Below are 16140 nucleotides of genomic sequence, written 5' to 3'. Positions count from 1 at the left end.
ATGTCAAAGCTCATTTGATTGGACATCAACTTCCTTTAGTAAGCTTTGTAATGTCTATTGCACTTTAAAATAATCAATAATTTTTGTATTATCATTCAAGTCTGTTTATTAACAAGCTATGAGTTAAGTCAACGATATGAAAGCATCAGTGTTCATGTTCTTAAAACAACCTAAGTTATATATGTTCTAATAAAATTAAAACACTAAGAATTGATAAAAAATCAATATGAATATATATTTTAGAGCTCCAATTTGTGTTTAAGAAAGAAATATTATTTTGAAACAATTCCTTTCTTGTCACTGTATCACCCCAAAGTCCTCCCAATATAATATTATACACTGTAAAAAAGCTTTCCCTAAATATATCTTCTGCATCACTATCTGGCCATACATCCCATCCAAGTACTCTAATCGTCTCGTCTTCAGTTCCCTCGGTGGGGCCAGTAAATGTCAGCGCCACCGCCCTGACAGCGACCAGCATAGAGGTCACCTGGGGTCAAGTACCAGAACTGGAGCAGAATGGACTCATCCAGGGATATATGGTAAGCCTCCAGAACTTTTATTAGTAGTATTGAATGTGAAACTAGTTTACCTGTTTCTTTGGAATGGACTTGAAACAAGTGCATATGTTGTTGAAGCGACAGAAGATAGAATACTTTTGCACATGATCAACAAATTGAGATCTTGTATGAATTATTGATAATTTACAGTATGTCAGTATTATCCAAAAAGCAAATTTTGGTATGATTTTATCCCCACTTGCCAATTTTAGCAGTTAAAAATGCTTTCAATTTCAAGAACACCTATGGTAGCTGAAATGTGAATGTTTCTTGGTTTCGAAACATTATTCATAAGTGCACATATTAATATTTTACTCAAATTTACACTATATTTTATATGTAACACAGATGTTGATGTCTATTGATTTTATCAATTTAACTATTTTATTTTGCCTGATTTTTTTATATAGGTCGAATACAGGTCTATAGAGGCCAATATTTTGCCCATGCAGAAGGAAGTGCTCGGTAACACAACTAACAGCACCATCATTTCCAGCCTGCGCAAGTTTGTAAAGTATCAGGTCCGTGTGCTTGCCTTCACACGTATGGGACCTGGGGTGCTGAGTGAACCAGAAGTGGCTGTGCAGACCTTAGAAGATGGTAAAAATAGAATTGTGTTTGGTGTACAATTATATTAATTTGAAAGTTAATCTCCCATGTAGTCATAAGTCATGATTTCTGTCGATTGAATAATGTAAAATCGTTATTGTCCCCTACCGGTAAAACCGAGGGGGACTTAAGGTTTGCGCTCTGTGCGTCAGTCAGTTAGTCAGTCAGTCAGTCAGTCAGTCAGTCAGTCAGTCAGTCAGTCAGTCAGTCAGTCAGTCAGTCAGTCAGTCAGTCAGTCAGTCAGTCAGTCAGTCAGTCAGTCAGTCAGTCAGTCAGTCAGTCAGTCAGTCAGTCAGTCAGTCAGTCAGTCTGTCTGTCTGTCTGTCTGTCTGTCTGTCTGTCTGTCTGTCTGTCTGTCTGTCTGTCTGTCTGTCTGTCTGTCTGTCTGTCTGTCTGTCTGTCTGTCTGTCTGCCTGCCTGCCTGCCTGCCTGCCTGCCTGCCTGCCTGCCTGCCTGCCTGCCTGCCTGCCTGCCTGCCTGCCTGCCTGCCTGCCTGCCTGCCTGCCTGCCTGCCTGCCTGCCTGCCTGCCTGCCTGCCTGCCTGCCTGCCTGCCTGCCTGCCTGCCTGCCTGCCTGCCTGCCTGCCTGCCTGCCTGTCAGCTTTTCTGAATCCTGCGATAACTTTAAAAGTTCTTCATATTTTATCATGAAACTTGAAACATATATAGATGGCAATATGGAGATTATGCATGTCCTTTCATTTTGATCCTATGTCAATAATTCTGGTTGCTATGGCAACAACAACAATTTTTTTTTACTGACAATGGTGGAGTTTCACCGGTAGAGGACCATATTGCTTGGCGATCTCTTGTTATTTGTGGGAAATTTATTTCGTTGATATTGTGGGTTAACAGATCCACAAATTTAACACAATCACATCCAAAAATAACTGACACAAATTCCTCTTAATTTTTCAAAATCATCAAGAATTTTCATGTCTATAAAAAAGTATTTTTTAAGGAAAACTACAAGACAATTTGTAAACAATTTTACAGTATACAAAATTCATGCTTCATGGCTGTTTTTACATATGCAGGATGTATTGTTGTGTGGTCTTCTTTGGAACATATTTCTTAGCTAAATTCTATACTTGTTTTCATGCTCTCCCAAACAATTTTGGGGGGAGCATATAGTTGCCGCTTCGTCTGTCTGTCCATGTGTCCGTGAGTCCGTGTCCGTGTGCACAAAATTTGTCCGGGCTATTTCTCAGCAACTAATGACCGGAATTCAATGAAACTTTGTGGGAAGCTTCACTACCATGAGGAGATGTGCATATTATCAGCGGGATCTGGTCGGATGATTTTTCACAGAGTTATTGCCCTTTGAAATTTTCCATTAACTGTACATATAGTGCAATTCTTGTCCGGGCTATTTCTCAGCAATTAATGATGGGAATTCAATGAAACTTTATGGGATGCTTCGCTATCAAGAGGAGATGTGCATATTATCAGCGGGTTCTGGTCGGATGATTTTTACAGGGTTATGGCCCTTCGAAATTTTCCATTAACTGTACATATAGTGCAATTCTTGTCCGGGCTATTTCTTAGCAACTAATGACTGGAATTCAATGAAACTTTATGGGAAGTTTTACTTTCAAGAGGAGATATCCATATTATCAGCGGGTTCTGGTCGAATGATTTTTCACAGAGTTATGGCCCTTTGAAATTTTATATAAAAAAAATTCTTGTCCCCCCAACTACTGTGCCCTCAAGACGTTTCCTTTTATCTGAATATATTGTGCAATATTGTGACAAAAAAAAACTTTTGGGAGCATCACCCGTCTCCGACGGTTTCTTGTTCTTGAATGTTATTGAATCTAAAGGTTTGCTGTTCTTTTCCGCAGTGCCTGGCCCACCAAGAATTATCTGGTTCCCGTTTGTGTCCTTCAATAATGCGACCATAGAATGGGAGGAACCAGAAGAACCTAATGGCATCATTCTTGGTATGTTACTCTGCCAGTGTGTTGTTTTCACCATTTTTGGAATTGGGTTGGGGCTCTTTAGATGGGGAAAATTGTGAGTGTTTTTTTTACTAAAATTGGGAAACTGTTGTTTTTTTTGCTTATAAATTCTTAAAAATGGATTATACAAGTGTTTTAAATATTATATTGACAAACAAGTTTCAATTAATACAGCTGGTTATGGAGATTAACTGAAATTTGAGATTTATTTACAAAAACATGTTGTTTTTTTGAACTTAAACATCAAAATTTTAGGCAAAAAATATGGGAAAAATATATAATTTTGAGGATGGACATTGGGCTGAATATCGGCCTAAAATTTTACCAAAAAACCCAAATAGTGTGCCAAATAGTTCAATATAGGCAACGTGTTGACCCAGATTTTACTGTGCAGTCAAACTGTGTTTTTTCTGTTAAAGGTAGTCCTTCTGAGCGAATTTCCAGTTCAGGTAGAAAGTGTCATCCTTGACCAGCCTGTGCAGAATGAAATTGAAGAATTTGTTGCCTTGAACAAGGCTTATACATTATTATGTCTGCATTTCAGCATACCTGGTCTCGTGGCGAGTGTCCGGAAGTTCAGACCCGCTGAAGAACGTGACAGTGGGTGCTTCAGAGCGCAAGTTGACGGCAGAGAACCTTCAGACACAGGCTTACTATGAGTTCTATGTGACCGGTCAGACCGTCAAGGGTTGGGGAGAGAGGGCCATGGTGGAGGTGTTTACAATGAGCAACCGCAGTGAGTAGTGCATGGATTATTTCCCCTTCTTTTGATGGGGCTCTTTGTTTAAATGTCACTTTTTTGGTGAAGAATATTCAATGTTAGGGAATGAAATACACTGGGGGTAAGATTAGTGTCAGCAGCAATATGCTTCATTTGAAAAGGCTATGGAAGAGGTGTTAACAATGAGCAACCGCAGTTAGTAGTGCAATGGCTGACTCAACCTTCCAGGGCCCTTATTCACCAAACAATAAGTAGACTTGAGTCTACAATAATATTCTATAAACTTGAAAATTTAAGGTTTTCACAATGAGTTAATGCAGTGCGTAGTGCACTCTGACTTTCCATTCCAGGGCCTGTGTTCACCAAACAATTCTTAGATTTAATTATGTGAACTATATAATATTCTTTAAACTGAAAAATTAAAAAAATGCTTTAATTTTGCATCACATTTGGCATTAATCACTGCTATGTTCATCATTCTTCTTGTAGAGCCTGTAAATATGAAAAATATAATATTTTTATTGGTTTTAGGTCTTGTTTTTATTGTTAAGAATAATATTTTATTGGTGAATACGGGCCCATGACATGTTTCCCTTCTTGGTATGGGACCTTTTGTGTTATTGCATTTTTGAGTGAAGAATATTCAAGGCTTGGGAATGAAAAATTCTGGGGTATTATCTGTTTTTGAGGAAATATGTTTGATGAGAAAAAATATTTTATTTGTTAATGTAACCTTTTTGCATGATAGCATTGGCAGCCAAAAAAACAGAAAGTGAATTTAAAGTTCTGAAGTAAATGTGCGTATTTGCTTTAAGGCTCAGGATTCTGTTTCATATTTATAAATGTTTAAAATTGTATGACTGTGGCAATGGCATTGGCCTATGTGGTCTTATGTGGCCCTTCTCTAAACAAAAAATACCATAAAAGTGGAAAGGATCGTCCCTGACTAGATGTGCAGAGTGCAAAGGTTATTCAGGGACTACATTTTTTGCCTAGAATATATTTTTCTCTGTAAGAGTATGCCTTTAAACACAAAATACAATGATAGCAGAAAGTTTCGTCCTTGATTCTGTGCAGACTGCACAGGCTTATCTAGGACGACATTTTCCACACATAAATTAAGCCCAATTTTCCTATGTCTGTGTGCCAGGCCCTCCTCAGAGCCCCAGCAAGCCGGATATCCAGGCCTCGTCCGTTCTTGCCCGCTCAGTCACGATCAGCTGGACTCCCGGGCACGCCAATGGCTACGGACCTATCCGCAATTTCACGGTACTGTATCGGAGCATGCCGAGTGGAATCTGGACCAGCGTCCCTGGAACAATCCTGCATACGAAGACCACCTACAATGTGAAGGGGTACAAATTCAGGATTAACATATAAACCACTTATTTGTATTATGCCAGTAGTTTTAAGCTCGATGTTTTCGGAGAAAACCCGAGGTATTGTCATAGCCAGCTCGTCGTGTCGTCCGCTGTCCGACGTTCGCGTTGTGCTAAAACCTTAACATTTTGTTAAGGTTTTGAACATTACCTGTAAAATCAAATTGCTTCCCCCTACAACTTTGAAACTTCATATGTAGATGCACCTTGATGAGTTCTACAGGCCACACCCATTTTTGGGTCACTAGGTCAAATGTCAAAGTCACTGTGACCTTAAAAAAAAAATTCTGACAAGCTTTCATTTATTCAAAACTGCACCGGTAGCCGAGCGTGGCGCCTGTTATGCGGTGCTCTTGTCTTCCTTTATATATTGTCTGAAGTTTTGTAAATGTATATAGTGTCAGTAGTTTTCTTCATATTTTGTAAACTATTTTTAGGACTATGAAAAAATAGAGGAATTGAAATGCATGAACATGTTGTCAATTTTAGTTAAAGAACTCATTAAATTCTTGTTAAAGTTTTTCACTACAGGTATTGGGTAATTTACCATCTTTAATAATACGTGAAACACATTTGTTGAACAAGTGAAAACTATTGTCCAAATAAGTTTTAGTACTCTAAATTAACATATACAAAGCTAAAAGGATGTGAGCCTATGATTGTTATAAGTAAACATTTGTGATTTTGATATGTACTCTAAATTAAAATGGGCTGTGCTCTGTGAAAAAGGGGTTTAATGCAGGTGCGTAAAGTGTTGTCCCAGATTAGCCTGTGCAGTCTGCGCAGGGTAATCAGAGACGAAACTTTCCACGTTATTATATTTTTTGTTTAAAAAATCTCTTAGCAAAAATCAAGTTCAGGCAGAAAGTGTCGTCCCTGAAAAGCTAGTGTGGACTGCACAGGCTTATCTGGGACGACATTTTACTCACATGCTTTAAACCCCCTTTTCACAGAGAGCGGCTTAAATATTATCTAAAGAAGTGTGAGACTATGACTTTTCAATTTTACTTTTGTGATTTTGAATATTTTTCAGGCTGAATCCAAATACAAATTACGTGTTCCAAGTTGCAGCCACAAATGACGTGGGACGCAGTCCATTCAGTCAGCAGTCAGACGAAGTCAAGACATTAGAAGATGGTTGGTGCTTTGGTTTTAACATTTATGTACTTACCGTTTTTAGCTCTTCTGCATGCATTAGACTTTTGAACAGGGCTCAACATTAACAGTTGTCCTATTGCCCCTGGCAAGTAAAAGCTGTGTCTGGGTAAGTTATTATGCCCCCCTTCAAAGAAGAGGGGGTATATTGCTTTGCTCATGTCGGTCGGTCGGTCGGTCTGTATGTCGGTCCGTCCACCAGGTGGTTTCCGGATGATAACTCAAGAACGCTTGGGACTAGGATCATGAAACTTCATAGGTACATTGATCATGACTCGCAGATGACCCCTATTTATTTTGAGGTCACTAGGTCAAAGGTCAAGGTCACGGTGACCCGAAATAGTAAAATGGTTTCCGGATGATAACTCAAGAACGCATACGCCTAGGATCATGAAACTTCATGGGTAGATTTATCATGACTCGCAGATGACCCCTATTGATTTTGAGGTCACTAGGTCAAAGGTCAAAGTCACGGTGACCCGAAATAGTAAAATGGTTTCCGGATGATAATTCAAGAACGCATACGCCTAGGATCATGAAACTTCATGGGTAGGTTGATCATGACTCGCAGATGACCCCTATCGATTTTGAGGTCACTAGGTCAAAGGTCAAGGTCACGGTGACCCGAAATAGTAAAATGGTTTCCAGATGATAACTCAAGAACGCATACGCCTAGGATCATGAAACTTCATGGGTAGATTGGTCATTACTCGCAGATGACCCCTATCGATTTTGAGGTCACTAGGTCAAAGGTCAAGGTCACGGTGACCCGAAATAGTAAAATGGTTTTCGGATGATAACTCAAGAACGCTTTTGCCTAGGATCATGACACTTCATAGGTAGATTGATCGTGACTCGCAGATGACCCCTATTTATTTTCAGGTCACTAGGTCAAGGTCACAGTGACAAAAATCGTATTCACACAATGGCTGCCACTACAACGGACAGCCCATATGGGGGGCATGCATGTTTTACAAACAGCCCTTGTTTTATAATCTAGTTGTCCGCCTAGGCAAGTGCAAAAAAGAACAAAGAGCATTTAATTTAGACTTTAATTGCTGTATTCATTTTGTTAAATGTGCAAAAATAAAAAAGGTTTCATGGTGTATCATTTTGATCTTTATTATGCATATAGTTGCCGCTTCATCTCTCCGTCTGTCCTTCCGTCCGTGTGTCTGTCCGTGCACAATTTTTGTCCGGGCTATTTCTCGGCAACTAATGACCGGAATTCAATGAAACTTTATGGGAAGCTTCACTACCAAGAGGAGATGTGCATATAACAGCGGGTTCTGGTCAGATGATTTTTCACAGAGTTATGGCCCTTTGAAATTTTCCATTAACTGTACATTAAGTGCAATTCTTGTCCGGGCTATTTCTCAGCAACTAATGACCGGAATTCAATGAAACTTTATGGGAAGCTTCACTACCAAGAGGAGATGTGCATATTATCAGCGGGTTCTGGTCGGATGATTTTTCACAGAGTTATGGCACTTTGAAATTTTCCATTAACTGTACATATAGTGTAATTTTTGTCCGGGCTATTTCTCAGCAACTAATGACCGGAATTCAATGAAACTTTATGGGAAGCTTCACTACTAAGAGGAGATGTGCATATTATCAGCGGGTTCTTTGCCCTCAAGACGTTTCCTTTTATCTGAAAATATAGTGCAATATTGTGACAAAAAAACTTTTGGGAGCATCACACGTCTCAGACGGTTTCTTGTTAAAAAAATATGAGGTTTACAGTTAATGTGATATTTCATATTTGGGCAAGTGGCTTTATGTTTAAGGCAAGTAGATTTTCTAAGTTGATTTTTAGGTTAATGTTGAGCCCTGTTGAAGTGGGGTATTTTTGGAAATACATACCCCTGCCATTCCATTTAATTTTCTTTATTTAAAACTTTTTTAATCTAACTTTATTAAAAAAAGGGAGCAACTTTCAGATTGTTTTGAACTTGTCAGTTACCCTAATAGCCTATAATTCATTAAATTGTTTTAAAATTGCTTGATTGCAGATTAGCGTAGTGGAGATTGCCAAAGTCATCCCTTCGTTATTCTTTCATAGTCGCTTGTTTTTCAATTTGTTGCCTGTCATATGCACTACCCATGATTATATCCCTGTTTTTCCTATATATCCAGAAGTTGAATTTATGTGGTAAAATCTCAAGAAATATTTATGCGAATGATCAGATTGCCGGTATCTGGTATTAAGTTCATGTTTTTTGTTACAGCTCCGGAAGGTGCACCCCGTTATGTGAAGGTTGATCGTTTGAACACCACGTCTGTCAGAGTCTCATGGGAGGTAAGAAAGCAAGCCTGCTGTGTGTGTGTGTGGGGGCCATAAGCATGTGCGTAAAGTGTCGTCCCAGATTAGCCTGTGCAGTCAGCACAGGCTATTCCTGGACAACACTTTCTGCTTTAATGGCATGTGTACATGAGTGTGGGTGTTAATATGTAGTATCAGTACTATTGGTTGATATGTGGAAATACTTTTTTAATTAATATCCCTTCTAATTAATGAGTGGAAATCATGTTCATTATTTGGAAGTTTTTCAAATATTTAAGCAAAATGCTTTGGTGCATGGTGAAAGACTTGTAAACAAAAAACATCTGGTAAATTTCTGTTTAATATCCATGTACTTCTTAAAAATAAGAAAATAAAAAATATTGAAAGGTAAAAATTAAGGTGTTTCCATTATAAATTGGCACAAAAACGTATTGGGTTATGACGATGTTTTCCAGAGCCATGCTCAGATTGTATTGTTTCATTTATTTACGATGTTAATCTTTACTTTGTTCCCTAGCAACCGTTACCAAGCACCTGGAACGGCCAGCTGCTGGGCTACTACCTGCTGTATCGCCAGGTGGAGAACACCAACTACCAGGAGGTGCACATCCCCCTGGCACAGACCAGTAGGGAACTCGTGGGCCTCGAGAAGTTTGTCAACTATGAGTTCCAGGTCAGCCATTGTTTTACCTACAATTTTTTCATACATTTTTTACATACATTTTTTTTCATAGATTTTTATAAACATTTTTAGCTCACCTGAGCACAACGTGCTCATGATGAGCTTTTGTGATCGCCTTTTGTCCGTTGTCCGTTTTGCGACGTCAACATTTGCCTTGTTCACTCTCTAGAGGCCACATTTATTGTCCAATCTTCATGAAATTTGGTCAGAAGATTGGTTTGAATAATATCTTGGATGAATTCGAAAATGGTTACGTTTGCTTGAAAAACAAGGCTGCCAAGGGGCGGGGCATTTTTCCTTATATGGCTATATATGGCTATAGCAAAATCTTGTTAACACTCTGGAGGCCACATTTATTGTCCGATCCTCATAAAACTTGGTCAGAAGACTCATCCCAATGATATCTTGGACGAGTTTGAAAATGATGTCGGTTGTTTGAAAAACATGGCCACCAGGGGGGGCGGGACATTTTTCCTTATATGGCTATAGTAAAACCTTGTTAACACTCTAGAGGCAACATTTATTTTCCGATCTTCATGAAACTTGCTCAGATGATTTGTCCCAATGATATCTTGGATGAGTTAAAAAATGGTAACCTTGGCTTGAAAAACATGGCTGCCAAGGGGCGGGGCATTTTTCCTTATATGTCTATATATGGCTTTAGTAAAATCTTGTTAATTTTCTAGTTTGCTCAATCTTCATGAAATTTGGTCATAACATTGGTTTCCTGTGTAGTAAAGTTTGGTTTTATTATGTCAATATTATGTGACATTAACTGTGTTATGTAATTTTTCATAACGCAGAATTTTCATAGTTAACATAACTGTTTTAGTCATTTACACTTATGATAAGCCTTTCAACTAAGAGATAACTGAAAGAAAGACAACATGTACATGATTTTGCAGTATTTATGCAGTATTTATCTCCCTTGTTTAACCTGGTTCAGTAATCTATTTTTAGTTCTGCTCTGGAATTTGGGCAGATATTGATCATTGATAAATGCACTGTTGTGAGGGAGATTTGACTACTCTACAATTGATCTCATCTGAACTGTATAAAATAAGCTGTTTTGGCTGATTTAAACACCTCTTGATGCTTTCTTGAAAAGTTAACAGCTCTTGAAAAAGGTTGGAATGTTAAAATAATTAAACTCTAAATTATTTTTAACACCAGCATCAAGACATTTTGGCATTATTTTCTAAGTTATTCTTATTATTTAGATTATTTTTATTTGGCATTTTCTAAATTAGAAAGACTATTCTATTTCAATAACTGTAGTAGATTTTTCTTATTTTTACATTTGATTCACTGAAGTTTCCTAATCTCCATAAATATTGTTCTTTAGATTAAATTTTGTAAACTAGATTTTTGAAGCACTTTCTAGACTAACAGTAACTTTTATTTATATCAGTTTTTTTGACAGATTTTGAACTTCTTTTTACATTCATTAAGGTATTGGCTGTATGTTGTTATACGCCCGTCTATGACGGGACGTATTATGGTATACCCCGCGTCCGTCTGTCCGTCCGTCCGTCCGTCTGTTAATGTCGTACGCTACGTCAAATATCCTTTGACAGATTTTCTTCAAATTTTAACACAATCTTAATATTGATAAACCCTGATCCCCTTTCGTTTTTGACGGAATTCTGAATTGTCGTTCCAGAGTTATGGGACTTTGTTCGTCAAAATTTCGTGATTTCATTGAATGTCCTACTGTAGCTCAAATATCCTTCGATGGATTTTTTTCAAATTTCAACACAATCTTAATATTGATAAACCCTGATCCCCTTTCGTTTTTGACGGAATTCTGAATTGTCGTTCCAGAGTTATGGGACTTTGTTCGTCAAAATTTCGTGATTTCATTGAATGTCCTACTGTAGCTCAAATATCCTTCGATGGATTTTTTTCAAATTTCAACACAATCTTAATATTGATAAACCCTGATCCCCTTTCGTTTTTGACGGAATTCTGAATTGTCGTTCCAGAGTTATGGGACTTTGTTCGTCAAAATTTTGTGATTTCATTGAATGTCCTACTGTACCTCAAATATCCTTCGATGGATTTTTTTTTTTTTTTTTAGTATCCCTGAAAAATTGAACAAGGTGAGCTTTTTTCTATTCCGATTGTACACTACCACTTACCCATCTACATTTCTCTTTTATTATTGGTCAAAATATCTATAACAGGTTTACTTCAACTCCATATCCTCTAAAGAAATGCATACATATACTCAAAAAAAGATATGGTATGAATGTCAAGGAGACGGCGCTCCATGCTCATGTACTTATAAAATAAACCATGTATTCAAATACAAATAAACTGAAGTAAAAAAATGATTCAAAGGGTTATTTATTACCTTACTACTTCATTGGCGAACGACGGGCGTATCATGCGCTCATGGCGCAGCTGTTTATTCATTTTTGTAACGATACTTAGATTCTTTAGACTTGGCTTGTACCTGTTCTTAATTTTCTGTCATTGTTCTTCATTTTCCGAGTTTTTGGAATAATTTTTTTATATTTTTGTTAAGGCTGCCTTGGTTTTCACTTATAAATAAATTTTTTGAGTGTATTTAGGCATCCCTGACTGAACGCCTTTAGTTAATTGAATTACAACCAGTCAGTATATTCATCCTGACCGGAAATAAGAGTTTTGCAAACAAATATTTCCGCATTACATTAGTGCTTACAAAGTTACATAACTTGTTACCGTCCTGTGACCGGTTCATTTGAGTAAATAAACGAGACCGCACTTCGACACCTGGATATGACAGTTGAGTTTGATAATGGTTTGGATTGGTAAAAAAACATGGCCGCCAATGGGGGGTCTTTTTCTTTATATTTATATTTTAAAAAAGCTTGTGAACACTCTAGAAGTCACATGTTTTGCTTAATCATCATAAACTTTTGTCAAAACATTAGTTATGTGGATGTTTCGGACGAGTTTGAAAATGGTCGTGATCAGTGAAAAAACATGGCCACTAGGGAGTGGGGCAGTTTTCTTTATATGTATAAAGTGACAACATGTGAACAGTCTAGCAGACACATTTTTTCCCAATCTTCATGAAATTTTGACATATCTTGGAAGAGTTAAAAAATTGTTCAGGTCTGTTAAAAAAACATGGATCGCCAAGGAGCCATTTGTTGTTCATTCTTCATGATACTTGGTTAGAACATTTGTTCCATTGATATCTTGGGCTGCAAAGAACAGGTCATTTCTTTTTATCTCAGGTGAGCGACTTTGGGCCTTTAAGGCCCTCTTGTTTGACATGCATTTTGAACTAGGGATCTTATTTACCTATGATGAAAACGAGAAATGATCTGACATTGAAAAAAATTGCTTTTTTTATGTATTTTTAAATGAAAAAGTATAAACATAAAACTTTTCACAACTAATGCATGTTTAATGTGGGTTGTCTGTATTGTATTTTGGGCCTGTGGCTTTTAATTAGGAAATAGATGGTCCTGTCTTGTCTCTCCACCATCTTTTGTTTGTATGAGTTGCTTCGAAGCTTTGATTGGAGTCATGGCATTCCTTACAAACAATTTAGATTTTTATTCTCACGGGTTCATAATGATATGCTAGAAATTAGTGGTTCATATTTCCAATAGTTAAAAGTATTTTTTTACCCCAATTTAATTCAAATATTCCAATTTGTCTTTTTTATGTTTAGAAATTATATGTCCGAGAAAGTCCAGGAGACAATTTGTATGGAAAGTATAGTGTATGGAGAGTTTCAAAGTATAGTGTATGGAGAGTTTCAAAGTATAGTGTATGGAGAGTTTCAAAGTATAGTGTATGGAGAGTTTCAAAGTATAGTGTATGAAGAGTTTCAAAGTATAGTGTATGGAGAGTTTCAAAGTATAGTGTATGGAGAGTTTCAAAGTATAGTGTATGGAGAGTTTCAAAGAATAGTGTATGGTGAGTTTCAAAGTATAGTGTATGGAGAGTTTCAAAGTTATTATATCCATTTTACTGATATGTTTGCAGTGATTTTTTAAATACAAATAACAGCCTTTTACAGGCTGTTTCCCAATGGCAAAAAGTAACATTTTTTCCCCAAAATGTGACCAAATTTCCCCCCAAAAGATGCCAATTTTTTTTTAGATAAACACGTTTATTATACAGCAATATATTATTCAGTAGCAATATAATATAAATTGCACAATGCTGTTAAACACTAACTAATAAGCAATTGGAATATAATTTATATTATTAATTATAATCATATTAATAATGTTTTTATTTTTCCCAATTTCATGGTTTATAGCCCCTTTTTCCCAATCCAAATCACAGGTTGTTAACTATAAAGCAAAACAAATCACTGCAGGTCCAAGTCTACAATGGGATCAGCCGCGGTCCGTCTAGCACCCCTGTGGTTGTGTATGTGGGAGAGGCCGGTAAGTCTTGTGAAGCCTTTGTTAAGAAATTGACAGTGTTCTCCAGAAAAAGTTGAGAAGCCAGTTATATTTTTAAAGTAGCCGGCAACTAAAAAATAAAACTGGTGTATTTGCATCATTTCAATCGATATTTTTGGGAATGAAGCCGGCATCTAGATAGAATGTAACCGGTAAAATCGCTGGTCGCCAGTTCTTCCGTAGAACACTGAATTATTTTTTTTTATTTTTAGCTCGGCGTTTTCGGAAAAAACCTGAGGTATTGTCATAGCCAGTTCGTCGTGTCGTCCGCCGTCCGCATCGTGCTAAAACCTTAACATTTTGTAAAGTTTTTGAACATTTGCTCTAAAATCAAATTGCTTCCACCTACAACTTTGAAACTTCATATGTAGATGCACCTTGATGTGTTCTACACGCCACACCCATTTTGGGGTCACTAGGTCAAAGGTCAAGGTCACTGTCACCTTTAAAAAAAAAAAAAAATTCTGACAAGCTTTAATTTATTCAAAACTGCACCGTTGCCGAGCGTGGCACCTGTTATGCAGTGTTCTTGTTTATTTTATCTTATCAGAAAGCTGGATTTTGACATTATATAATAGATGTGTCAATCATATTATGATAGTTTGAAATATTTTTCAATCATTACTTATGAATATCAGATGTTAAGCTATTAAACCGTTATGGCATGCATGATGATGCTTAAGATTATACATGCATGTTACTTATATATCTGCATAGTACTTATAACTATAAATGAGCTGGGTCATGCAAAAATGGGTCTATTACCATAAGCTTCCAGCATAGCCCAATACTTTTGCGTATTACTGCAGTCGGTCCATTACCTTCGCTGTCCACTTTTAAGTCACGCAAGGCTTTAGTTTAAATCTATTTTTGCTATATTGCATTGAAAGCCTTAGGCTTATCCAAATGCTCTTTAGTCAACATGGACAAGAACCAGTACTTGGTGTCTTTGGAGGAAATAGAAGGAACGCTTGCAGTGGCGAGCCAACCCGTGACCTCCCGGTCATTAGGCCGACACCATAACCACTACACCATGGCTGACACCATATCCACTACTCCAAGGCTGTGTGGTCTCATAATCAGACGAGGTAGCTTGGTCTGGAGCTTAGCTGTAAGCACTTAGTCATTTACTCATTTGCTTAAAGGGGTTGAAATGGCAAAACTTGATCAGTCATTTGTACAGAAGAAATGCAAAATGTTTCACATTTCAGCTCCGTCTGCACCACCAGTGAATGTCATTGCTATGGCAACCAACTCGACGGATATGAGCATCACCTGGCAACCCCCGCCCAAGGAGACACAGAATGGGGATCTGTCAGGGTATCAGGTGAGATGTACAACAATCTGTGAGTTTAGAACCTATTATTTGTTATGCCCCCGGATCAAATCATCGGGGGTATATTGTTTTGGGCCTGTCTGTCTGTCTGTCATTATACGCCCATACAGTGCTTTCCACAGGATTTTTTTCTGACGCCCCGGGGCTGATAGGGAAGGTTTGGGAGGGGTGTCCCCTCCCGACGTTGATTTTTTAAAAATTTAATGTGTCAATTTACGTTCCATGTTGCGCTATAACTCAAAGAAAAACAGCGTCAAAGGACGTCATTTGGTGCTCTATGACTCTTCAAGAAAATCCCCCAGTCATTAAAAAATACCTATAATTTTTTATATTGTTTAATTGTTTTTAGCTCACCTGAGCGATAGCTCGAGGTGAGCTATTGTGATCACTCAGCATCCGGCGTCCGTCCGTCCGTCCGTATACAAATTTGTAAACATCTTCTTCTACTAAACCATTGAGCCAATTTCAACTAAATTTCATGTGGAGCATCCCTAGGTCATGGGACAAAAGAATTGTTAAAAAAAATTTGATCACATAACCAAGATGGCCGCCATGACCATATATGGTAAAAACCTTAAAAAATCTTCTTGTCAGAAACCGCTCATCAGATTTTCAAAAAATTTCACAGGGATGACCTTTGAGGGCTCCCCTGAAAAAGTTGTTCAAAGAAATTTGATTCGTCAAAAAACATGGCCGCAGGAGCTCGTTGAACTTTGCATGTTTATTCGTTTTTGCCTATTTTGTGAAAACTTTCAAAAATCTTCCACATTTTTTGTCTGATCCTTTCCAAATTTGCACAGTGTCTTTATATCAATGAGGACACAAACCCTACAAAAAATGAGCATTAATGGTCCATGAAGTACAGAATTACCTCCCCTTGAATTGAGAAAATGGTGTTTATGCAATAAAGTCCATATTTTTCATCCAATTCTTTCCAAACTTGTAAGGATTTAGCATGGTTCAAACAAGGGAAACAACTACGGTTTATGCATGTTCTTTTTATTACAGATTTGCCTCCTTTTAATTCATTCAA

The 16140-nt window shown here is 37.5% G+C and overlaps 1 protein-coding gene across 3 annotated transcripts in view; it reads left to right on the top strand.

Moving 5' to 3' along the window:
• LOC127867404 (protein sidekick-like) overlaps window positions 1-16140 on the top strand; it is a 76579-nt gene that overhangs the window by 31499 nt on the left and 28940 nt on the right. For all 3 annotated transcript variants that reach the window (XM_052408521.1, XM_052408522.1, XM_052408520.1), the window contains exons 20-29: window positions 427-542; window positions 971-1160; window positions 3013-3111; window positions 3674-3865; window positions 5001-5205; window positions 6263-6366; window positions 8616-8686; window positions 9189-9344; window positions 13684-13753; window positions 14983-15098. In XM_052408521.1, the coding sequence (XP_052264481.1) occupies window positions 427-542; window positions 971-1160; window positions 3013-3111; window positions 3674-3865; window positions 5001-5205; window positions 6263-6366; window positions 8616-8686; window positions 9189-9344; window positions 13684-13753; window positions 14983-15098 (1319 nt within the window). The remainder of the gene's footprint in view (window positions 1-426; window positions 543-970; window positions 1161-3012; window positions 3112-3673; window positions 3866-5000; window positions 5206-6262; window positions 6367-8615; window positions 8687-9188; window positions 9345-13683; window positions 13754-14982; window positions 15099-16140) is intronic.

The sequence above is a fragment of the Dreissena polymorpha genome, chromosome 2 (genome assembly GCF_020536995.1).
Source record: "Dreissena polymorpha isolate Duluth1 chromosome 2, UMN_Dpol_1.0, whole genome shotgun sequence".
Taxonomy (NCBI): Eukaryota; Metazoa; Mollusca; class Bivalvia; order Myida; family Dreissenidae; genus Dreissena; species Dreissena polymorpha.
Note: the sequence above shows the minus strand (reverse complement) of the source record. Positions and strands in the feature narration are given on the sequence as shown.